Source organism: Rissa tridactyla, chromosome 1 (assembly GCF_028500815.1).
Source record: "Rissa tridactyla isolate bRisTri1 chromosome 1, bRisTri1.patW.cur.20221130, whole genome shotgun sequence".
NCBI lineage: Eukaryota > Metazoa > Chordata > Aves > Charadriiformes > Laridae > Rissa > Rissa tridactyla.
In genome coordinates this window covers 182,409,197-182,433,741 of record NC_071466.1, presented here as the reverse complement: position 1 = coordinate 182,433,741, position 24,545 = coordinate 182,409,197, and the positions used below count along the sequence as shown (strand labels likewise).

General features: G+C 44.9%; 3 protein-coding genes and 1 non-coding gene across 8 annotated transcripts in view; 1 reads left to right on the top strand and 3 right to left on the bottom strand.

The window, feature by feature from the left end:
* Window positions 1–5,253: 5,253 nt before the first annotated feature.
* KICS2 (KICSTOR subunit 2) lies at window positions 5,254–14,697 on the bottom strand. 2 transcript variants are annotated; one of them, XM_054216010.1, is made up of 4 exons: window positions 14,367–14,697; window positions 12,193–12,266; window positions 11,978–12,114; window positions 5,254–7,237 (listed from the first exon to the last, which is right to left on the bottom strand). In XM_054216010.1, the coding sequence occupies exons 1-4, from the start codon at window positions 14,599–14,601 to the stop codon at window positions 6,421–6,423; spliced, it is 1,263 nt and encodes a 420-aa protein (XP_054071985.1). In that variant the 5' UTR covers window positions 14,602–14,697; the 3' UTR covers window positions 5,254–6,420. The 2 variants fall into 2 exon arrangements, with proteins under 2 accessions (XP_054071985.1, XP_054071977.1); XM_054216002.1 differs by having other exon boundaries at window positions 11,978–12,266.
* A 2,088-nt stretch (window positions 14,698–16,785) lies between these two features.
* Window positions 16,786–20,452, bottom strand: RPL18A (ribosomal protein L18a). Of its 2 annotated transcripts, none has more exons than XM_054203454.1 (5): window positions 20,329–20,452; window positions 19,735–19,914; window positions 18,984–19,113; window positions 17,362–17,471; window positions 16,786–16,935 (listed from the first exon to the last, which is right to left on the bottom strand). In XM_054203454.1, the coding sequence occupies exons 1-5, from the start codon at window positions 20,344–20,346 to the stop codon at window positions 16,843–16,845; spliced, it is 531 nt and encodes a 176-aa protein (XP_054059429.1). In that variant the 5' UTR covers window positions 20,347–20,452; the 3' UTR covers window positions 16,786–16,842. The 2 variants fall into 2 exon arrangements, with proteins under 2 accessions (XP_054059429.1, XP_054059438.1); XM_054203463.1 differs by lacking the exon at window positions 20,329–20,452 and adding an exon at window positions 20,180–20,310.
* LOC128904677 (small nucleolar RNA SNORA68) lies at window positions 18,259–18,390 on the bottom strand. Its single transcript, XR_008464593.1, has one exon. It is a non-coding gene; the product is annotated as a small nucleolar RNA SNORA68 (small nucleolar RNA).
* A 77-nt stretch (window positions 20,453–20,529) lies between the features above and the next one.
* Window positions 20,530–24,545, top strand: part of XPOT (exportin for tRNA) — a 30,334-nt gene continuing 26,318 nt past the window's right edge. Inside the window, exon 1 of one of the 3 annotated variants that reach the window (XM_054203440.1) lies at window positions 20,530–20,733. The gene's annotated coding sequence lies outside the window, so the exon portion shown is untranslated. Of the gene's footprint in view, window positions 20,734–21,490; window positions 21,578–21,625; window positions 21,840–24,545 lie in introns of those variants that run through there. The other 2 variants (XM_054203430.1, XM_054203421.1) reach the window with 2 other exon arrangements.

Below are 24,545 nucleotides of genomic sequence, written 5' to 3'. Positions count from 1 at the left end.
GGGTAACATACGACTTCAGAAATTTGCGTCCTGCTGTTCTCCCTGTGAGGTACGGCGAGCAGGTCAGCCGGCTTGAAGCCACCGGTGTGTTGGGAAAACTCAGTATATGGAATTTTGGAGTTCTCCCAGCCAAACCAGTCTGCTTGCAGAATATAACTTCAGCGTGGAAACGGCTTATCAACTACATCTAAGCATATTGAATTTGCAGGCAAAATGGTTTTAGATAAATTGCTCAGGAGCTTGGGGTGGGGACTTGATTCATCGCACTAATTCCCTGCTTCTGTAACAACAAACAAGGAACAGGCTTTTCCCAAAAACCTATTACCCAGTGACAGTTGAAAGCAATTTGCTCTTGCTCTCTCTGGACAGGGATGCATGAAGCGAAGGGGAAGAGAGCTTTTACTCTGCTTACGCATCTTGCCTTCAACAGAGCTCCAGGCACTGTAGAGCTCCAGGAGGCGAGCTCTACAAAAAGGCTTCCATACCTAGAATGGGACTCAATCACACAACTTTTTAAAATAGTTCAGACAGATTTGCAGCATCGGATTAAAAGCAGAAGGCTAAACCTGTTAGTGCTCCCAACCCCTCACACCCATCCCTCTGACAAGCGCTGGCATCTTCTCATGCAGAGAAGGGAGAAGTCGACTTGGATTCCCCTGGTCAAAGACAACGTTGCACCTGGGTCTGACATTTTACTAAGTAAATGCTTAAGAGACCATCAGGCTATTCCATATGGTGGGAGACGATGTTTCCTCTGCCTGTGTTGCCAAAGAGGACTAACTCCAAGACAAAAATCAAAATCAAGACTGGGAATTCAGTTTGACGCAGTCGCCCCTCATCTCCCTTAGCATCTCCCACTGGCCCTCCTCATTTTGCCTCTGACCAGCACGACTGAATGAGGACCACATCAGCCTCACCGCAGGAAACTTACAGGTCTTGGCTCAAGGTTGTACATCCCTGTATGGGATTTAACAACTCAGCACGGCGATGCTGTCTCTTTATGCCTCTACCCTGAGGAATTCGACTTGCACACACTAAAAAACTTCTCAGTGCTTTTTAGCAAATAATGCATACACCACGGAGCCAAAATTTAGTGCCACTAAATATTTTATCTGATCAGCAGCGAGCTGAACAAATAAAGCATGACACTGCACTGCTCTGAAGCTTCAGATGTCAGCTCGTAACATCATGGCAGCATACCCCAGTTAATAGTGGGATACAGCAAAGCCTCTCCTAATCGTCTGTCCAAAACCAGCTGCTTTGCCAAGATTGTTGGTACCTGAAGACTGAACACTGTTGCCCTGCAAATAGTGTAGTTATTTTACAGTAGTCACATAAACCCTGCAGCTGCAACTGCAGGCGGCATCTAGCACAGATTTTGCAGGACTTTATTTATATTTATATATATTCCTAGATATATATAGGCTCTATATATATTTATATAGACTCCTACAAAATTAGGCCAGCAACACAGAGGTGCCAACGAAAACCTTCTGCTCACGGTCTGTCTGCATTGCAGTCCTTTTGCACCGGTTTTCTCCCTGCCTGTCTGTCCCAGAACTGTCACCCGCCCCAGCCCATCTTGTAGTGACTCGCCTGCTCTCCTGCACTTTGCCATTCTTACGGCCGCCATGGACAGTTTGGGCACGGTCTGGTCCCAGCTGCGAGGTGGAGCTCTGTTATTCCACCCCAAACCCAGCAGCGGCAACATCAGGTTGAAAGTTAGGGGAGAACCAAGCTCTAACAGGCAAACGCTCTCAGAAAAGCTCCGTAGCAATTACAAAAATAAGTCAGGCAATGTATTGAAAGCACACATGCACAGGAGAGGAGAACAGGCAGTTCCTGGAGGAAAATGATCAAGTAGTTTGATCAAAAATGATCAACAATTTCATGGCAAAAGAATCCATTACCTTTATCCTCCAAAGGAGGCTTTATCTTTAAATCAGTCCTCCCCTAACAGGAAAAGGAAATCAAAATCCAATTCCATCTTGCATTTGACTCCTTTATTTTGTGTGCCTGCCCTGCAAAGCACTACACTATCGTTGTCCTTTGTCAGCATTTGTGTTTTCCAGAGCCTCTCCTGCTTTTCCCACAAACAGCTCCTGCCTTTGCACAATTGCAGCCCGAAGGCCATCCCTGCTGAGCAACGCAAGGGTTGTCCCCAGCGGGCAGGACAACGACTTACTGCTCCTGAGGCTGAGCCGAGCAGATAAGCAGTGCTTGGCCTCGGGGCTGGGCTGGCTCACATCCCCGGGGAGTCTGCAGACGGGAATTCTGGAGAACACAGGGCAGAAACACCAAAGTTTCAGCCAAGTTAGTCAGCTTGGTGCCAGCACTTCTGGAAGCAATCGCAGAGCTAACCACGAGCCCAGGACCAGCCACGCTGCACGACATTCTTCTTACTGCAAGATGAGGGGTTGTAGATATTGGGACAAAAAAAGAGGACTTGAGGAATGAAGTATAGCACATAGCTGATTTTCTTAAGCAAAGCGTGGTTACAAGGAAATTGGGACTCTGCGGTAAAAGGCAGCAGGCTGACCTGCGGCAGCACAGACACGCACACAAGGAAACCTCAGATAACCGTTATCAAACAAAGAACAACCACTAGAATGATCACAAGTGTCTCAAAAGGCTCGTATATGAAGAAGAGTAGACCAGAGCAATAATTAACTGGGAAAGTGCCATAACATAATTTCCACTTATAGTGAAGACTTTTTTTTTTTTAAGTGAATTAGATAAACACTGAGAGTTAGTATTCAAATAAACACCAGGAATTCATGTTGCTTTTAGATTATCAAAACCTGAATATTATGTGCATTATGCATATATTGCAGTCCTTCGCAGCACAATACAAAATATATTGATAGTTTTCATTCCCTGCATTGTCTTCATGCAACGAGGGGAGACAAGGAAAGATGTTTTATTCAAGCAAAAAACCTGAACACCGTATGTGAAAGAAAACAGCTTACAAGACATAAATATAAAATATGCAAGAGATCTGAGAATACATTTGCTGTCAAATTCACATTCCAGGCAAAGGATACTAAATTAAATGTTCTGCCAAAATCCTCATAGACTCAAGTAAGTGATGAGGTATATGAAATCTGCTACAAGATAAGCTTCCACACTGCTATTCTCAGCAACCTGAGTGGCACCAAGAATATCAAATCTCAGTACCTGTTTTAAAAGCTTTAAAATATGTCTGGAAGCATTGGCTTTCATTACGTTACCATAAACATCTGTACATCTTGCATTTAAAGCAGTCATTTATACAAGACTTTTAAAGTACATTAGTACATTCAATCTTGCGTAGCTAAATGGGTGGAGAGGAAAAGCTGGCAGAGGGGATATCACCCAGCTCGGCAAAAGTGCATTTGTTCTCCAATTCTTATAGTAAAGAGATCAATCTTTCCAGTACTGAAGTTAGTAATGATTTTTTTTTCCCCAGTTAGAGTTTCTAGTCATCTTTACTTACTCCACAGATATGTTCCCCCCCTTAGTTATGCAGGTTTTCATTACTGGCCTAGACAATTTTACATGGTAGATAACTCAGTCTCCCTGTTACCTCATTTGTCATTTAAAACAAACTCCCCAAAGCATCAAGTAGGAAACTGTGCTGTAAGTCTGCACAGAGCTAACAAATCTGTATTCATTCACCACACGTACTCACACCCCACACACGCTTAGGTTTTGGTCCTAGCACACCTCAACTCTGCAAAACTAGTTGATGTTGATTCTAGTGTTTTTACCTCTCTTCAACTTCACCTCCGCAGCTTTCATCCAAACCACTTCCTACCGCCTAGATTTTCTGCCTCCTGCCTTGTATTAATTTAAAGCCGAGATGTTACAATGGGAGCCTGACACACAGGACCGAGAAACCCAGAGACAGCTCCACAGAAGCTTCTCCCTCCAGCACCCAATTCTCTCCCACCATTTGTCTGCACGTCTCTCCCATTCCCTCCCTCCTCACACCATAACAGTGCTGGTTATGGCTCCCTTTGGTTCTTCATCAACCTAAATATTCAGAAATTCATACCCATGAGTCAGATGGCCCCTCAGGCCACTTCCCCAAGATCCTCTGAAGAAAACTGCAGCAAACCACCTCAGCACTGGTAAGTGGTAAAGCGAGACTCACCTGCTCCTGCACAGAAACATCACATCCCTTCCCTATTCCCAGAGACGCCACTCCCCAAAAAAAGTGGCAGGAGCATGAAGTGAAGCACCAGGTCTGCTGAACATTTGCCTCCTTTTCCTCTCCCCATAAAAACCACTGGGAACAGCCTCCAGCCATTTCAGCAACTGTTGGTCTGCTCCAAAAGGCAGCAGGTTTCTCTTTCACCTCTTCCAACATGTCCCCTGCAACTCAGAAATGAGCAAGAAGGTGTCTGTACCACACACGCCCTCTTCCCCCAGCCTCCTCACCGCTTTCCCGCAGATAGCTAATATGACAGGGAAATACTGTAGAGGCAGACAGAATTTGTACACCACTTTATTACACTGCTGAAGACTGGGAATCGGTTCTGGCAACAGCCTCTTTTCTGTTACTCAGGCTGAGGAAGTCAACAGTACAACGTTATTACAAGGTCACTGTCCCACAGAGAGCAGCACACAAACTCCATCTCAATACTGTCACTTGCAACTTTGTCCTGTAAAAAGGGCAATTTAAGCTGCAAAGCCTAATGCTGTTACAACCAGGTGCCCTCCAGTTGCTGGTATATTTGCAACTCCTGCTATTTTCCAATGGCAAAGAGCAGATCCTAAACCTTTGAGAGCGATACTGCAGTCAGAATAAGACCTTAGGTGAAAGGCAGTAGCACAGATATTCACAACAGACTAACATTTAATTATAGCAAAGCATGGAAGGCTCTATTTGGCACAAAGTGGAAAGTCAGAGCTTGCATTTTGAGAACAGAACATGCTTATGTGATTGTAAAGGAATCAGTACTTGCTGCAAGAGGCAAGACAAGTTACCATAATCTGTTGTGGGAGAGAAAGCGAATTAGTAAAAGCCATACCTGCAATGGTACCTTTTACATTTCAGTCTTAACAGAAACCAGCATTTTGACTTAAACTCCGTTTTAAAACAAACCTGATTACGCTATTTCTTACACAGTGTCAACTAAGGATCTAACTTTACTACACTTACATACATCATACAGCAGACCCATTATCAGTCCTCCCGAATTCCCATGAAAGTGCTCGCACAACTGCATAGCTAACTGTCAGAAGAATCATGCAATGTAAGGCTACAGATACAGCCAAATTGACCCTTTTATTGTATTTGGAAATACTGATTTCCAAAATAAAGCACTTTCAGGGCAAGTAGAAAACATACTTTTTCCAAACGTGTAGCCTAGAAGTGGTAAAAGAGACATTTTAGAATGAGGTAAACATACTGCATAGGCTATATATTTAAATCCAAATTCCAGAGTGATTTAGCTTAATTGTGAAATAATTTAAAATTGAACAGAAAGAAAAAGCTATATACTTATAAAAAAATCTGAAAACAAATCCAGGCTGACCCTAACAGCAAATTTGAAAATAGCTTTTACAAAGGGCATTACAAAAGGGCACTTTTTTTTTAAGTTAGCCAGAGAAAAGCACAATTTGAAGAGTTTTGCTGCTTTTTCCATGGAGCTGTTCCTTCTAGAACACCTGCTCAGCCTCAGCTTGTCTCCTTCCGTTAATCTGAGCCAAGACTGGTACTGGACACACAATGTCCCAACGCTCCAGTGAATACTGGCCTTCCAGCCAGTGCTGCAGCTCTTCCTGCCCCAGCCTGTGTTTTGGAGCAACGACAAAGCTTTATGACAGAATAGAGACTGGTGCTTAACAGACAGCATCAGAGACCTGAATTATCATTTTAAACCATTTGAAAACTAAGTTTTAATTAACAATAGTCCCTTTTGTGATTCTTGTATTTTTATTTAAAACATGTCCTTGCAGGTTCACTTTTTTTTTTTTAATATTCCCTTGTATCAGTGTTTAGTTTCCCAGAAATCATTCCTGTCAGGCAACGCAGTTTTCTGAAAAGATACCATCTTCCATCCTCACCACATTTTCAATAAACTCTGTAGAAGACAGTCAATGATCAGACCAAGATAAAGTGCATATATTCTGTTCTGATATAGGCAACAAAATTGTGGACTGAAAAAATAAATCGTACTGAAAATTGAAAACCACACCAAAACCATCCTACTGTGGCCATTTAGCAGCCCACAATTAAGTTGTCCCACTGAGTACTGCCCAAAAATACTTTTCAAGTGTCTGTTAGCTTAAAAAAAAATAGGAACTTATAACATTAAAAATAATGGTTCCTTTTAATTAGATTCTGAGAATCATGAATTTATGTAATCCTTGAAAGCTACAGCTCCCCCAAGGCTGGCATACTGCCTTGACAACTTGTAAGTATTTTGTATTTTACCCTTTGGATCCAGGTTTCAAGCTTGCAAAAGCTTTGGAGTTCTTAAGGGAATGTGAAATTTCATTGAGAAAAGAAATAAAATGATAGTCCCTTTCTGACTTCTTGGACTCAAAAATAACTACAATGGTAAAGTGAGGTTCAGGGCGAGTCAGAAAGTACGTGCTTTGGACTTTGTCATCGTAGAAGTGAACAACCTTCTCCAAACTGTTGAGGTCAGAGGTTCTATCAGTCATAATCATGATTACGTTGGGCCAGTGCATAACAGGCCTGTCGCTGGGCAGAGACACCACTGCAGGGTACTGATCCACTCCTTTGGGGGCTTCCCTGTAAGAATGAGGATGATGATAACCATGTCCCTGAAAACTCTCTGATCCACGATTGTCAAAAATTAAGGAAACGTTGACGGCATCGTACTTCCGGATGAAGCTGGAAATTTTCCCAAAGTAATCAGGATTTGTTTTAGCAGTCAAAGTTTTCATTTCAGATGCTGTTGTTTGTCGACTAAGGGCCTCGTGAAAGTAAAAGCTAAATTTTGCAAGGAGAATGTTTTTGAGCTTCATCAGCCAGAGGAAGAGGTGCGGAGGTTGTACAGCCTTCTGAGACTGCCCTCCAAAGAGATGTTTCTTGGTCTCTCGCTGTTTCTCAAATATTTGGCCCCAAGTCTGTAGTTTTGTGTGAGCACTGTGCAAGTTGACCAGGGATGGAAGGAACTTCCACTCTGAGATCTGAGCCTGAGCCTTTAACAGATGTGCAAGCACATCTACTTCCAACTGGAAACTGCTTTCAAGAGGACTGAGGATTGGATGATGAAATCTAGAAAACATAATGTTAGTGAAGACATGAGAACTGCTGTACACCTCTGTGAAATAATCAGATAGCATTTGTCAGTTCACAGACAGAAGACCAAACATCAAAGCAGAGTAAAGTATAAACAAAAAAACCCCAACTTGTTAATTTAAAAAGCAATTCTTTTAACATAATTAGGGCAAATTAACATAGAGCACTTCGCATTTGACAAAAACACCTGTCAGACATTTTTTTATCAAAGCCAGGGAGTTATATTTGATCAGTTCAAGAACAATCACTGTTTATCTTGATCCATGAGCTACTGTAACACCAATTCTCTTAAAATTCAGATGGTTTTGTTCCAATTTAAAATCCCTTCTGGTGGTAAAATGTGTCTTGATAGTTCTGGAATAGCAGTAAGACATTAAGATAAATCAAAGGAATTATGTTATAAATTTGCTGTTTGTATAGGGAAGCTATGAGGAAGCCAAGCTGAGCTTTTCTTTTTTTTTTTAATTCACAATAAAATTGTGATGGAAAATTAGTCAATAGAACCATGATTAACTGTATTTATCAATGAACCAGGTCTCAAAGTTCAAACTTTGATGTATTAAAAGCAATTTGGTGGGATTTCATCATATCACAATGAAAACACTGTAACAACCGATTCTCTTTCACTAAAAATTCAGATCAAGATCCACTCTCAATTTAACAGTTGTTTTATAAAAAAAAAAAAACAACAAACAAAACAAACGACCTCATCTACCAGGTAGAACTACTATTACAACAAATCTCGATGAAATGGAGTTTTATAGATCGGGTCTACAGCTTTCTCACTTTGTTTTTTCCTAAATGTCATGAAAAAAAGACAGATCCAGCCTATCTCCCCCTTCCCTTGATACTCAAATTACTTGTAAATTTATAGCATCATCATTGATAAATACATACTTAGTTCAAACTGTGCAAAACTGTTCCAGTTACAGAAGCTAAATACTTTACAAAGAATAAGTCTTCAGCAAATACAGAAGTGGCCTTTTTAATAAATTTGTTCCCTAATAGGCATTTAGGACTCTTAAGGAGGTCTCCAACAAAGAACAACTGATAGTTCAAAGACAAGACTTGAGGAGGTTTCCATTTAAGTAAAGATCGATTTATCCCCTAACTTCAGAAATTCAGAAAAATATCCTGGGTCTTGTTTTTGTTTTAAAACAAAGAAGTTTACACTGAATCCTTCCACCCTTTAACAGCTTATCTTCAGACAAAGTGAGAGCAACTCCATTACTCCCCTTAGCTTTCAGGACACAGTTCATATAATTAATTTTGGAAATACTCGGCTCAAAAATCAAAACACTTAATTTTGTTGTAGACCAGAAAAAAGTAAGAGAATTTTAGGCTTTTCATCCTCTCTCCCTTCACTGTTTTTTCTTTGACTTTCCATCAAGCTCTTGCCAAAATATTCATTCTTAAGCTTGTGAAAATTGTCTGACAATTTTAGCACTATTTTTATGCATTTTTTTTTTTGACAGCCACAATACATGTCTCGAAAGGATTTGCTATTAAGATGCAAGTCCAAATTTATTTGAAGAAAATGAAATGATGACTATCATAAATCAGTTGATGCACCATGTTCTGCAAACAGTCTAGGCTGGGTGACCAGCCACCTTCTGTACACAGAACATGTTAGCAACCATCATGTACCCCTGCTATTGCAGAGACACAGTGATTACTGGCTACTTTGGTGGGCTGAGAAGTTCAGAGCATATTTACATTTCTTTGAACAAACAAGAGTCAATTAAAAATAATATTCTGCTAACAGAATATTATATATTTCCAAATATATATTCCAAATATATTCTATATATATATATATTCAACATTATGTATTTCCAAAGGTTTTGGTATTCAGCAGAAGAAGTTTTGTTGCCATGTATTACAAGGGGGATAAAAATCATTATGCGACGTTATTTGCTCCAGACAGTCCCATCAAGGGCACGCTTAGCACGCTGGTTTCAACACATCTGCAGTCAGATGAAGAAGGTTACTCTTCAACCTTAAAAGCAATTAAAAGATTCATACTAACGCAGCACTGACAAGTCTCCTGGATTAACATTATAATGTTCAGCTTCCCAATTCTACTTTGCTTCATGGCTCATAGCTATTTTCATGTTTCACTACACAGCAGGATTTGCTAAACTGTTTTAATCCACAAATACACACCTCAGTTGATACGGCTGCAGAGTAAACTAACAGGTTATGTACTTAGTATATCTGCTGTAATTAACTCTCATAACACAGAAGCACCTAACTGAGCCCAGTATCAGGTAAACCAGACAGTTTTTTACAATATTTCAACAAGCTAGAGTGTTAAGAGCTTAAAAAACACATTGGAAATTTGGTGGGTTTTTCCCCCTAATCATTCTCAAAAGCAGAGGGATGCTAGAGTTCTGTTTTGCAGACTATGAAGAAGCCTCGTTTTTCTACAACTTTCTATTTCCTTCCATAGATCACACATGCGTGTGTGTATTTACAAAATGCTGGCTAGATGAAAAACATTTAACACTTAAAAATAATGACATCAAAATAGGTTTACTATTTACTTATTTTTTACTAAGCTTTTAAAGGATCCTGCTTCTGATGTTGTTTTAATTATTTCATTTCCCACCCAAACCAACAGTTAAAAAATTTAGGAAAGGTTACTTCTCCAGCTGTATTCTATAGAAAAAAAAACAGAGAAAAATATCTACTATTGGCTGTGTACAAGTCAGCAATAAATAGTAACAAAACAGCTTTAAACTGTTTAAGAGTTAATGATTTTTCAGATACAGACAATATGACTTGATTGTTGACAGTCAATTAATTCTGTCTTTCCTTTACCAGCAAGCAGTTATTTGTTCTACATTATCTGATCGGCTATTTTTAGACATAAAGGAAGGAAACCAAGGCCAGAACCTATCTACAGAACAGATGCCCTGTCTGGCCTTAGCAAAGCTGGTTGAAATAACGGCACACGTCCTCCACTACAAGTGAGAAATATACTGACAGAGGGAAGAGACTGGGTAAGGGCAAGTTTATCTGACCTTTCACCTGAGAGGATTAACAGATTGTAAAAGAGAAATGCCTTCCAGACAGCACACATCAACATAACAGCCCCCAGAAACTGGTCAGGGATATGAAGAAACTAAACGAAGGACTAAAGAAGATGCCTTTATCCCCACTTTTTTCAGAAATAGTTTGTATGTGACTGGGGAGGACCACATAGCAGCTACTGAACTAGCTCTAACAACATCTTGGAATGTCTCTTAGATATTGCTCATTAACCCAAAGCAAGATGATCAGTATTTTTCCCAGGGAGACATTGCTTATTTTTTAAAAGAGTTTATAATAATGCCCTAGAAGTACAGACATGTCACTGAAATTTATTTAAATGGCATAGTAAAACACTTCATACATAACAGTCACTTTATCAAAGTATCAGTTTTGGTTTCCAGATTTTTAACAGTGCTGTTGAGTAAGCACGTGCTCAGAACAGATGGTGATGGCTAGTGTATAACATAAATCAACTTTAAAAAAAAAAAATTACCTCCCTTTACTCTTTAGTGTTTATTGCACTGAGGAAAAAATGTGTAAATTTCATTTTTCATTGGACTGACAGCCCTGATATTGTAAGGGTTCACAAACGAAAAATTGAACAAAAAAATCACTAGTAAGATTATATAGACTATTTTTGATTTTCAAATATCAAAATTATGTAGCAATTTGCCTAAGTTATTCCTAAAAAAATAAGAGAGTCAGCTGCAGTGCTTAGATTTGGAATGTCAGAAAGCAGCACTGAATTATTTTGATTTTTTCCTAGCCGTACGCCTTAAAATCATAGCTGAAAAAAAAAAAAAAGACCTCAGAATATTCTCCCCAAATGTCTTAGACATTATTTCATTAATAGAGATTTTTAAAAAATTCAACTACATTTGAATGTTAACTTCCTACAATGGCTACATTGTTTTGCTTTAAAATAATAAGCTAAAATTTGAGTCTGTTGACAAGCATTAAAAAATTCTCCCTTTTAAACTGCCATCACTTCAAGGCTCACATGTGTTACATGTGAAACACCCATCCCAGAGTCATTTACAAACATCCTGGGATTCTTGTAACAGGAACTATTAGATCTTAACTTCAAGAAACCATAATGGCAGGGACCAAAGACTCAGAGGTGCTCCTTCTACTGGCTCCAATACCTCTCAAAAGAAGTGGTAACATGGCACCATAAAACCCTACTAGGTAGACCAGATAGCTATGGCGTAGCTTTTAGAATTAAGCAGGCAAGTATTCTAGTCTAAAAATAAAATTGTCACACAAATATCTGTTTTGTTTATATATCAATTCTACTGAAGTCTATATGGAATTAAGTCATTTCCTCTCCACTACCAATGAAAAAGCACAAGAAGTCTTGCATCTTTTATACAAAAAATGACTCTTCCTCTCTGCTGAATATGAACATGCTGAGTATTAATTAAGGAATACAGAAGATGGCTCCTAGAACACGGTGAGTAGAAACACTCCTTTTTTATTTTTCTTCTTCTTCAGAGCCATATTTTGAGACTTCACGCATCTGATGCTGCTGACCTACATTGACTTCATGCATGAATTCATGCAAGAGGCTGGGCTGCTCAGCAGTCAAAGGACAGCAGTCTTTGAGCTTGCTTTGAACCTCAACATCATTTATTACAGATCATACGTCTGAGTACTTACTGCCAGCAAATAAGCACTGACCTTGAGCTGTATTTCTTTAAGATGGATTCCAAAATGTTTACCAGTTCCTCAGAGTTAATGAACTTTTGGGTGCTGAGCGTGTACATTTTTTCATAGAAGTCAGCAATTTCCATCCGAGCCTGAACAAAAAAACAGAGCTGTTCAGACAGGTGAGAAAGCAGCTCTTCCAAGTGAGGAGCTGTTCCTCCTAGTGCATTGCGACCCGTCGCCACCACCTTCTTCAGCTCATTATGCAGAGATGTGTAGATGGTTCGGATGGAGTCCTTTCGGCTGAAGAATGACTGACCACCTGTTCAGATAAATATGGAGGTATTACCAAAATCCAGGGATAGCAAAGATAGACAGCAATACTGGAAAATTGTATATAACCATGCTTGGTTTCCCCTAGGTGTTTTTAAGTGTTGTTTGATCATGGTATTTTTTAAAATCAAGAAACAAACTTCAGTGTATTATTCTACAAGTAACTGAATTACACATAGGATATACACAGAAGCACTTCACGTAACTTCGTGCAAGTTACACTTGTCCTAATTCCTATCTCAGCAGCCAATGACTGCGGCAAAACTTCAACTCCCTCACACCTGCCTCAGTTATGGCATGACCTTTCAAAAAACAAGGGTTCGGTTAAATTTGCTATTATGATACATGACCTGGAAATACTGCTATCTGTGGAAGTGAGAAGAATCAAGTCATCATGAAATTTTAATAGCCTCCACTGCTATTAATAACTCTAGATCTTTTCAAGAGAATTCCCCTAACAATACCTCTTCAATCACAAAGTACTCAACTTTGCAAAGCAACCATGTGCCATTTTTGTGTACAAACCAAATGTTTCAAGTCCCTACACAATCTTAATATAAACCAGAATTCAAAGGGAAAACAATCACAGTTTATCTCAGTGAGACCACAGTGCAGGTTAATCCATAACTGAAACTGACGGGGAGGGCAGGGGGGAGGGGAAGTCAGTACTTCTCTCTACCTGCTCAACACTATAAGGAATTTAAAAAGAGAAAAAAAGACAAATGTAGAGGGTCAAAGTAAAATATATTTAACTCTGATGATACTAAAAGACTACACAAAGGTATATAATTTCTTAATTTATATTTACAGATGGCCTCATGTGCTGCTGTGGCACTCGAGCTGCAGCAGAGCAAGGATCACAGGGACTGAATCCATGGAACTTTTAAAGAGATTGCAAATTTAGGTTACACTTTGAAATTACTTATAAATTTTGTAATGGTGGATAGTCCTTTGCACATCCATTTTACACATATAACATTCAAAAGCGACCTTAGCAATTTGCAGCAGAAAGGCAGAGAATTGGTTATCACAGTGAAACAGCTACCTTCCTAAACCAAGAGCTGCCCCAGGTCACGGGCAGGATGGAGAATCACCTATCGCTGTTGTTCACTAAGTATATAAACAAACAAAATTTTGTCCCTTCTGTTGTCAATTTTGTCCTTTCTGCAAGCACCAATTTCACTTCTTAAAGTCAGCCTTATAGACAGAGTTTTGTCTGTAAAGATCTTCTTACAAAATAGTTCCAAGTCACTGCTTAAACATCAAAGCAGAACTTTCTTGATGCTTTACCGCATTACACATCAGACTCATAGCTCCTGATCCATTTTCCATGCCAGTCTACAGTTCAAAGAGAAAATAAGTGGCTTTGCCCAGAGGGCAACACGATGACAGCTCATCCTGTGCCAGTTTGGGATTTTTTTCTATTCACATACTGAGAGAGCGAGAAGCAGACAAGATTGTGGCCAAAGCTTCCTGAGATCCTGCAGAGTCTGCATGAACAACAATTTTTAGGAGCCTATCTTCAGCTCCAAGTACTTACATATATGCAGCTCTAATATCAGACCCTGAAACCGTGACGTGAAAAAGCCTTAACCCTTTGGTTACCTCACTGAGCTCACCTTTGACAGAATCTCAGCCAGAGCATTCCAGGATGGAAACACTTCTGGCTAAACCTTGAGAACGGCGTGTAGGCAGCCCACCAGCCAATAAAGAGATGCACTGATCTGCACAGCTGCTGTGCCACCTGCCCTCTCATTGATTCTGCAGGGGCAGCCCAAACGGCATAGCCGATTCCTCACGGGGCCCACGGGCCCTTGCTGACCCAGCACCTGCGTTCCTGACGGGCGGACACGCGCCTCACCGAGGCCCAGGTCCTCGGGCACGTCGTACTGTGCAACTACCGGGCGACAGGTCACCTCACAGGGCTGCGGCGGCCGCCCGTTCCCTACCGCGCTGCCGACACCCAGGGCAGCCCCTGAGTGGGCACGGGCGCGCTGTGCCGCCTGACAGCGACCTCAGGGGTGAGCGAGGGACGAGGGACCGGAGGGGGATCGGGGGGGATCCGCGAGGGGCGCCGTCCCGGCGGTACCTAGCTTCTGGCCCAGGAAGGTCATGCTGTGGTAGGCCTTCTCGGCGGCGGCCAGGTGGGCCAGCCCGGCCAGCAGGGCCAGCCAGCTGGCCCCCGCGCTCTTGTTGGCCTCCCGTTCCTTCTCCACGTTGTCCTTGGCTTTGTCGTAGGAGAAGATGCCCAGGTGGGAGAAGAAGGTCTCCAGCACGGCCTGCTCCACCGGCACCGGCGCCCCCAGCGGGATCGACTCCCCCATCCCGCCCGGCGCCGCCGCCGCCGCCGCCTCCACAACAGACGCTACTTCCGGGTCCGGCGCCGCGGCCGCGTGAGGGAAGGCGCTCGCGCCACCTCCCCCCAACATGCGCCTGCCCTTGGTCACGTGACAAGGGAGGCGGAAACCGGCGCGGGGTCACGTGAGGGGCGGGGGCACGCGCCGCCCGGTTAGCGGCTGGGCGGGCGCCGCACGCGGGAGGCCTTTGGCCTCGCAAGGGAGCGTCCGTCCAGCAGCTGCTGAAAGCTGCGAGCCGGCTCCGCGGCCAGAGAACCCGGGCGGCCCGAGCCCCGGGGGGCAAACACAAAGAACTTAAAGCTGAAGCCCATTTTCACGCTAAATTGTTCTTTCAATTTGAAAGCTTTAAAATACAAGGTCTCTCCTGTGACCTCATTCCCACGCGGTGGGACTCTCGCGGGACCCTCCAGCTTGTCCAAGCGTTTTGTGTTTGTAGTTTCCCCTCCCTTGCGACTGGGAGATCACGAACTGCCCAAGCGAACCTCACGAAGTTCAACCAGGCCAAGTGCAAGGTCCTGCACCCGGGTCACAGCAACCCCAGGCACAAATACAGGCTGGACGGAGAACGGCTGGAGAGCAGCCCTGAGGACTTGGGGGTGTTGGTTGATGAGAAGCTCAACATGAGCTGTCAATGTGTGCTTGCAGCCCAGAAAGCCAGCCACATCCTGGGTTGCACTGAAGAAGCGTGGCCAGCAGGCCGAGGGAGGTGATTCTGCGCCACTGCTCCTCTCTCAACACCCCACCTGGAGAACTGCATCCAGCTCTGGGGCCCTCAGCACAAGAAGGACGTGAGGAGGGCCACAAAAAAGATCAGAGGGTTGGAGCACCTCTCCTGTGAGGACAGGCTGAGAGAGTTGGGATTGTTCAGCCTGGGAAGAGAAGGCTCCAGGCTGGAGGCACGCAGGCTGGATGGGGTTTTGAGTAACCTGGTCTAGCGTCCCTGTCCAGGGCAGGGGGATTGGAAGTAGATAATCTTTAAGGTCCCTTCCAACTCAAACCGTTCTATGATTAAGTTAATCCCCTTTTTTTCAGATCATGTTTTGGACAGACCAGCTCCCTGAGCTAATTCACTGTGGAGGCAACAAGGAGGGGCGCAGAGCTGAGCTCCAGGGGCATGAAGCCATGGAAAGGGGGGCTGTTGTGGCAGCACCAACTCGTCCCACTCCTGCAGAACAGCCGCCCCCCTTTCACTGAGCAAGGATCTCACTTGAAATCAACAGGCAGCTCCTCTACTGGTTGAGTTGCAGCTCTCCGGCTACCCCGAAACAGTAACAGCCCCAGTTTCCTCTCTGGACAGTATTTCCCTGCATTCTACTCACACCCACATTTGGTTTTAAGTTGACATCTAAACAAAACACAGCACCAGTTCTCTAACCCTGGGCAGGACCCCTATACTAATTAAACTAGCTGCCTACCTCTTGTCCAGGGAACACTCAAACCATGCTGTAATTTAAAATAGGCACCAGATGCAAAAATTTACTTCAGGAATGAAGCAGCCTTTTTCATTAACCTTAACTACACAGTGCCTGCAACACAGTTTTTTCACTGTGGCATTATGTTGTAAATAGAGTAGCCTAAGGATTGGCTTCGGATATAAAAATCCATTTTCATCAGAACAATTGGTCTAATATCAAAAGTAAGTCTGCCAAGCCCCTCACCACTTTTCATTTCTCGGTGCAGGCACCTCTGTAGGCGTACATGAGTTAATTCAGAATGGTGCGTAATGTCCTTGAAAAGATTCAGGTTAGAACTGAAGTTTTGGCTTTAAGTGCTTTAAACTTGAAGTAGTTTAGCTGAAGTTTTGAGGTCTTTATTCTCACAGTTGACAAGTTTGAGCTCCCAATGCACAAAAAGCTGCCTTCTTCCTGAATTCAACTATATTACTTAGCATGCTTAAGAAACAAAACGAATATAGGATTTTATAGCTGCCTGTGCCTGACAACAGACTTACTCTGACCTGGAAAGCTGGTTATTAAAATTTTGGTCTATTGTAGGGGTATTTTGGTAATTTAAGTCAGCACCTGAAACATTCACCTGTTTCAAGGCAATTATAGCTGTAAATAGCAGGCTGCCAATAGTTAACAGAAAATAAAGAGCAGGGAGGGGGACTCTTAGGTATCCAGGACACAGTTTCCAAGAGACAACTGTGAGTAAAAGGTTCAAATAAGACCTTTATTACAACACAGAGCTGACAGCACATTTTCTTATTTAAAAGAAAGTATTTGGTCTCTTGGTGGTGAAACGTGGCTTGTGCTGGCGACGCAGAACTCTGTGTGGCAGAGGGAACTTGATTTTAGAATCCTGCAAGAAAAATATTTCTATGTTAATTGAGATATTAGGTGAACAACAGAAAATAGTTTGCAATAAATAGCTAAGCTATATTCAACTGCTAACTTATGTATAGAGAAGTAATGCATCCACAGATTAGGAGCTTAACTTCATAGGAGCTAACAGATGCCTTAGTTTTGCACTTTTTTGAAAGAAATGCCTGTTAAAGGCAAGGTTTCTGAAACATAATACACATTTGTTTTAGTTTGACTTTCTTTCATACGGTTCTAGCGTTAAAAGTCTTGATCATAATACAACATAATTGTAAACCTATGCTTGCAAGTTTGGTTCCCTTCCTATTTTTGCCTGCAAAGCAAACCTGTACCAGGCAAGAGCTCCTCCCTTCCAGTCCACTGTCAGATGGGGACCTACCAGCCACTGCAACGCTATTTCACTTACATGGAACTGCTTGACAGCTGGTCTACGGCACTTGCTAGCAGCGATTTCCTCAACTTTCATGATCTGAATAGAGTGAGCACGGGCACGATGGCGGGCTCCCATATCGCGGTCTGTAACAAGAGAACTCATTAAAAATAAATCCTAAGACATTTTCAGTTCAAAAATCTTACTACCATCTTTTCAGGAAAAGTTTATAGTACCATCTACAAGTTTTGAAGTTTTTGATTGACTCTACTTAATCACACTGGTTTTAGTATCTAAAGCGATGACAGAAATATCACAGCACCAACATGCAGAGCAGCAAATGCTGGAACTCATAACTGAACTCCTCCAAGAAAGTGCCATCTTATTCTTTTTGCCTGATTTCAAGAAGGTACACACATACAGAGTAATCTACGTGGGACTATTTCAAGTGTTGCACAAGAAAACTGGGACTCAGAATCAACACTGCAATAAGATTACTGGACAGACATGTAAACTTCAAAAAAAATTCCCTTCCGAAAGGAACGTGGCAAGTAAAGTTAGGCTCTGAGGTTATCTTAACTTTTCTTAAAATTGACAAGTGGTAGAAATGCGAACTGATATTTAGCCCACATAATCAGGTTTTCAGAACAGGAAGATGCCATCTGTACATGGGCTACCTAAAAATTCCTCTGTGGCAGTGAAAATCACTGCCTTCAAATCATGATGTCCATAGCTAGTTCCACAAGATATGCCTGTTGAAGTACTATTGTCCTTACAATGCTTCCCATGAAGATCTAACATACCTATTAAAAACTTACCTGTCAAAAGTATTCTTGAACATAAAGGTATCAAAGTGATTGTATCATGACAAATTAAACACGCAGGTCTCTTAAGCAGTCCTTCAGTAAATTAATTAACAAGTATATAGTAAGTTAATGTAGAACCTTAAATTTCACTTTCAAAAGCACTTCAGCTTTTGAAAGGCGACAAGATACATTTAATATTTGCACACATGACAAGAATATCATTATTAAGAACAATATTCCTTGGGTTTTTATGTGCATTCAGTAGAATTTATAACACTTCCAGATTCAAATATCAACAGCATCAGCTATACAAATGGTCAATACTTCACACAACAGACTGAAACCAGGACAAGCTTTAATTCTCCCTGAACCGAGGGAATGAGATCTTGAGGCAACACTGATTTTTTTTTTTTCTCCCTGTGCTTTTTTTTTTTTTTTAACTTGCTCTCCAAAGGACAGATGCTATATATTCTCTCCACAAGACTTGGGAAAATATACTCAATTATTTTAAAACAATAAATGTAATGCAAGAAACACATACAGCACCTAAAAGGTCATGAAACCCTCAGTCTGCATAGCAAAACTCATTACTAGAATTGTAAGAAGTCACACCAAGATGAAGTGGGAATATTTTCAGCTAGAGAAACTGTATGGAGAGTGGTAACAAATAAGATACCACATAGTTCATACATAAGCATCTATGGACTTCTCTGGGAACTCCCCACTTTATTTTTCCAGTGTTTCAGTTATTTTATCATGGATCAAGTCAGCATACTTTATGCCTGGTTTAAGATTTAATCTTGTGCTTATACACCGGTCCTACCATTTTATACCCCGGTTACTTGTACTTACAGCACTGAGTGACAGCACCAGCCGTGGTCAAATCCCTGTACTCCCTGTACATGTTGTGAGTTCCGCTACGAGAATCATAGCGCAACCAAATGCCAAAATTTTTTACCCGCAGAGGGGACTTCTCATACACCTGGAATTACACAAGAGCAAAAAAGTAGTTAGAGACAGTACACCCTCAGCATTTTACAAGTTTAAGAATTAATATTTTAGAGCTCTAATGAAATCACTGTGGTAAGTTTTATTGCCAAAACCAATTATTTGCTCTCTTTCCCCAGACCAACAGAGCTACATTCAAGTCTTAGTAATTCAGCATGGAAAGAAAAATACGCGTAAGATTTCAGCTCTAAAGAATATCCTTTAAGCATCAAGGTAGAGGAGTGTAAGCGTACAGACAGCTATTCTCCAAGGATTACGAATGTCTAGATGACTATCATATACACATCTATATATATACACATATACATCTAGATGATGAGTGTTTCACAATGAAGGAAGCATAAGAACCAGATGGCAGCAACGACCAGTGGCACAGTTCGTAACTCTGAAGTGCTGGGATGTAGGTTTCTTTTTAGTTTACTGGACAGATACCGCCATTTTGAAAAAAAAAAAAAAAAGAATTTTTTTCAGCTTCACAGCAACTGAAGGATTTCAACCTCACCCCCAATAATGACACTTCATATAAATTCCTTCCACATATACCAGCCAGAATTCCTTATAAATCTCCCATTTTTTTAGGTTTTTAATCTCGCACCTGGCCACAGTACACAATCTCTCCAGAAGACTTCTTCATCTTCTTCAGCTGAGAAACGAAGTACCAGAACCGGGACTTGGCCACAACATGGTTCGGAGCGAAGATCCGCATGCGGTAGAGAGGGGGGGTCGTGCATTTCGGGGTGGGCAGGCATCGCCCGACCACCTTGTACTCCCGCAGCTGGAGGGAGAGGAAAGACAGGCCGCCCGCAGCGTGAGCCCCTCCACACCGGCCTGACCTCGCGTCGCCCCGTCACGGCCCCACCCCGTGGAAGGCACCGTGGCGAGACCAAACCGGGGGAAGAGGAAAAGAAAGACCACCGGCCCAGGCGGATCGCCCCGCGGGCCGAGCTGTGCCGCCCGCGGACCACGGCCCCCGCCCAGGGGCGGCGCGGCCTCCTCACGCGCCTTGCCGGAGCGGCGCCGCCGCCATGTTGGCCGCTCACCTCCCTCAAGGCCCAGGCAGGGCCTCTGGGGCACGGAAGCTGCTCTCCAGCACCGCAAGCCTACGCCGCCGCCCTCCCAACGGCCGCTCCAGCATCGGCCTCGAGTCCCGGTCCCGGCCGTGTCCCCCCGCGCCCTGGCCTTCACTCACGGTGCCCGACGCCTTCATGGTGCTGCCTCCTCCGCGGCCCGCAGGAAAGGAAAGGCCGCGTGCGCCGCCGCCTCCCGTCACCCGCCCGCCGGCAGCCCCGCCCCCGACCGCCCTCTCCGCCCATTGGCTGTGAGCAGAGCGCGATTGGAGGAGGCAGCCGTCAATCTCCGCCCGCGGCGGCCAGCGCTGGCTTCCGGGCCCGCGGGGGCCCCATGTCCGGTGGGGCTCGGTTTGGGTCTGGTGGGAGCTCGTTCTCCCTCGCGCACCGGAGCCGGTGGTGCCGCGGGCACCTCTCCTCGTCACCGTGGCTGCGGACCCGCATGGTCCGGGTGGGAAGAGTGCCGGCTGTGGGTGACTCCAGCCCCCACCGGTGTTGCCGTGGAGGACGTGGCGGGGAGGCCCCAGGTGGGGACAGCCCACACCGCGCTCCCGTCGGGGCGACCGGGGGGCTGCCGGGGGAACCTTTCTCACCCGTGGGAGATGGGGTCTGTCGGCTACCGTGAGGTTGCGGCCCTGGGTTCCTCCCGCACGCCCGGTTCGGCGGGATCCTCTTCGCGGCTGGCCTCGAGCACCGGCGCGCCCTGAGCTCGGAACGTTGTGCGGTAACGACGAGCTCCGGTCCCGGGTGCTGTGCGCGCCTCGTGCTTTTGAAAACCGTACTTCTACAGCCACGAGACGGACGTGGTTTTGCCTTAAAAGACACTGTAACGGCAACGCTGCTGTAGCGACTTTGTGAATAGATGGATCTTGTTGCCGCCGTTATTCGCGCTTAGACCGTTTTTGCCTTTAAGTCTGATTCCGCAGCCGCGCACAACCCCCGCGTACGTGGCATCGTTGCAGAGCGATTTGCGGGAGAGCCCCGCGTCGCGGTGTCAGACACCAGCTGGGTCACCTCTCTCCCCACGGGCCCCGCCGCCTGCGACCCGCCGAGCGGCTCGCCCCGCCCGCCATACGCCGAGCCGGCACCGGGTGTGCGGCGGTGAGGCCCGGCCCCAGCCGGTCACGCCGCTGACGGAGCACGATTTCCCGACCCCGTAGGGAGTCTGGGGGCGGAACGGGCCAGTCCCCGTTCGTTAAATGGGTTCGATTGCTTTGAGACACGGCACCAGCGGCAGACTCGCCGTGCCCGGGGCGGGGCGGCGGAGGCCACGCCCAGGTGCCGCAGGGGGCGGGACTACGCCTCCCAGGGTGCCGCGGGGCTGGCCCGTCCCGGCGTGCCCCGCGCTGTCCGCCCGGTGGGAGAGCGGAGGTGAGCACAGCGGGCCGGGCCGGCGGGGCGGGCGCCGCGGGGCAGGCTGGGAGCCGTAGTTCTGCGGCGCGGCAGCCCCGCTGAGGGGCGGGGGCAGCCTTCCTTCCCGGGGGCCGTTCCCCTGGGCGTCCTCCTCCTCCTCTTGCCGCTGCTAGCCGAGGCGGCGCGGCCTGGCCCGGCACGCTCTCTATGCTCGTGGCGGCCGCGGAGCTGTGGGGGTGGGAGCCGGCAGCGCCGCCGCGATGGAGTAGTGACCGGGAAGGTAACGTCGGGAGGGACGGGGACACGCGGCGTGGGGTGACTCAGCCCGGCGGTTACGGGGGGGGCGGCTCGGCCTCCTCCGGTCGTCGGCGGGGGCCGCGGCGCCTCGGCGGCGGGGAAGGGGCGGTTGTGGGCGCCCGCGGGCGTCGCCGCTGAGCTGGCGGCGGCGGGTTCCTTCGAGTCACCCGGCCGGTTCCAGTCAGCCCGGCGCCGCCTCCTCTGCAGCTCTGGGGAAGGTGGGGGGGAGACACTGCAGCCTCCCCGCCCGGCCCCGCTGCTGGGGGAGCGGGAGGTGCCGCGTTCCGTCGGTCCCTGCCGGGCCGGTCCTCCGTGAGGCGGTGGGGGGCTGGGGCTGCCTGCGTGCGGCCGAGCAACATATCGGGATTTTTCTCTTCTAACGTTCGCTGCAGGTGGCGGGAGCTGCCTCGGTCGCCGTCCCTCCCCGCCCCGTTATGGCTCCGGTGGGGGGAAGGAAGTAACCGTGAGCTCTTGGGCTGCCGCGTGAGGGGAGGGACCTCCCCCGCACCTCCATATTCCGCTGCTCTCGGCGTGGCTCGGTGCGGTGGTTCCCCCGCCGTCCCGCCGCGGGAGGAGCGCTTTGTCAGCCTGCGGACGCCCCGGGAAGGGGACTAAGAGGGTTCGGTGTCAGCCCCGGGTGTCTTCACCCCAGATGTGGAGGCGGCGGGGGCTCATCGCCCTCCTCGGCTGAGCCACGCAGCGGTGTTGGCGCTCCGGCCGGGGGAGGCTGGGCTCTCTCACCGAGTCTGGGGGGTGGAACAAGGCGGCCTTACTCCTCACAGGGAATTCCTGGCCGGTAGGAATGTGCCTGAAGTGAAGACCTAATATGTCACTTCTGAAAAGAACAGCTTGCTAGTCCAGTTGAAAAGTTCTCGAACTAGCTGTGGTCACATAACTGTTCGTTTTAACCGTGTGTTAGATCAATTTAAAGGCTCTAGAAGCTGTAAATATGCTCAAGGTTTGCAGCAAGCAAAGCAGAAATCAAAAAAGAATGCAAAGGATGATCTGTTCCTGTTTTTATTTTATTAAAGAGAAAACTTGCGGGAATTAAAATGAAGCATGTCACTAGCTCCTTGTGTGCTATCACAATCTTGTAAATACCTAAAATGAGTGCCGTAAATGAAGTATTCTTTAATTACTAATTGTTCCCATGGTTAGCATCTCTACTTAAAACGCTCTGATTGCTTTCATTATTAGGGCTTATCTGGGCCCAAGTTGCATGCCTTTGACCATGTTAGTATTGTTAAACTGAGTAGTCTTCACCACTTGAAGTGTGACTACGTTTTTTTCCTGCTTTCCTGTTTGAAAGCATTCTCTACTATCAAATGCATTTATAAATATTTAATATGTGAAAGGGAATTAACTATCTTGATGAGAGCTGCATATACCTGTATGACTTCACTAATAAGGAGCTGCACCCTGCTAATTACAGTAAGATGACTTTGCCACCCAGCATAGTGTACTACTTAACAAAAAGTGTCTTTACGTAAATAAGGCAATACTTTCTACACAGCTGCATATTAACTATTAATGTTATTGATTATTTTCTATAAATAAAACTTGCTTTAATGGCATACTTGATGTTATAGCTGAGTATATCTTGCAATGGATTTTGTGAACTGTAAGTGCTACTAAAATTGCATGTCGATTTTGCTTTTGACATGTAACTGTCTGGTAAAATAGATTTGTGGTGGAAAAGCTGCCTGCCTAACTAAAACCATAGAGCATGAGAAGCTATTTTGTTAGCTTTCTCAAAAGGCTCATTCAAATAATCTGTCTCATTAATTGTCTTCTAGAGTTGGCTAGTCAAGCTGAAACTCTGAGAAAAGGAGCTTTCTATATGTTAGAAGGTGAAATTTTAAATATGCTCACGTAGCATATACAAAATCAGTAGAACTGGTTGGCATTGCTGTTAGCTAAACAAGTGAAGAGAATACATATTTGAGCCAGGTTATTTTTAAAAGTAAAACTTGTCACCCAGGTGTAGAAGATTACTACCTTTTGGGCAGATCATGTAGTGATATCAGTAGGAAAATGTGCCAAAAACAGGCTTCTGTATAGTTTTACTTGTATAACTCGGGACTAGACCCTAATCGAAAGATGCTGGAAAAAAAAATTAAATCACTTTCCCTTCAGCATTTTACCTTTATTTTAGTCTGGCTTATTTGAATGTTGATTATGGGGAACACAAGCTGGGGGCTAGGGACACAGAGGGAGAAGACTCAGCAGAGCAACTTTAATCCCTAGAGGTTTTGACCCTGAGCAGGATCGCTCTGTGTCGTAAAGCAGTGTGTGAAGCTTGTTTTGCCACGAGTCATCACTTTGTTCCAGATTTTCTGGTTTCTATACTGCTACAACCTGCAATTTTTTCTTGGTACGAACTCAATTTTACTTACTAAATTGCCTTTCATGATGCATTTTGTTCTAGTGTATTCTGTAATGAGTTTTATAGAAACGTCTGTCTGTTACCATGTTGAATTTTGGGCTCTCCTTTTCAGGCACACTCGCTGCCAGTTGTCACTGTGCCACCTTTCTTCCAGTGGGGGAGGGTGAACAGTAGAGCGTGCACAAGACACGCAATACTAAGAAATCGGAAGTTCTACCTATAGGCATGTAGGCAGCTTGAAACCACAGCTGCTTTGTATTTCATCTCTTCCTCTTGTCTATCTTTCTTTCCCCTACCTCCTAC

Coding starts and splice junctions, on each gene's coding strand:
- RPL18A (XM_054203454.1), bottom strand. Junction 19,114..19,734: donor AGATTGTGTACTGTGGCCAG/GTGCGAGATTAA, acceptor GTGTAATTCCAG/GTGTATGAGAAGTCCCCTCT. Junction 16,936..17,361: donor CAGCTGTCAAGCAGTTCCAT/GTAAGTGAAATA, acceptor TTTTTCTTGCAG/GATTCTAAAATCAAGTTCCC.
- KICS2 (XM_054216002.1), bottom strand. CDS start 14,601: ATGGGGGAGTCGATCCCGCTGGGGGCGCCGGTGCCGGTGGAGCAGGCC. Junction 12,267..14,366: donor CTTCCTGGGCCAGAAGCTAG/GTACCGCCGGGA, acceptor TTATCTGAACAG/GTGGTCAGTCATTCTTCAGC. Junction 7,238..11,977: donor TTAAAGAAATACAGCTCAAG/GTCAGTGCTTAT, acceptor TATGTTTTCTAG/ATTTCATCATCCAATCCTCA.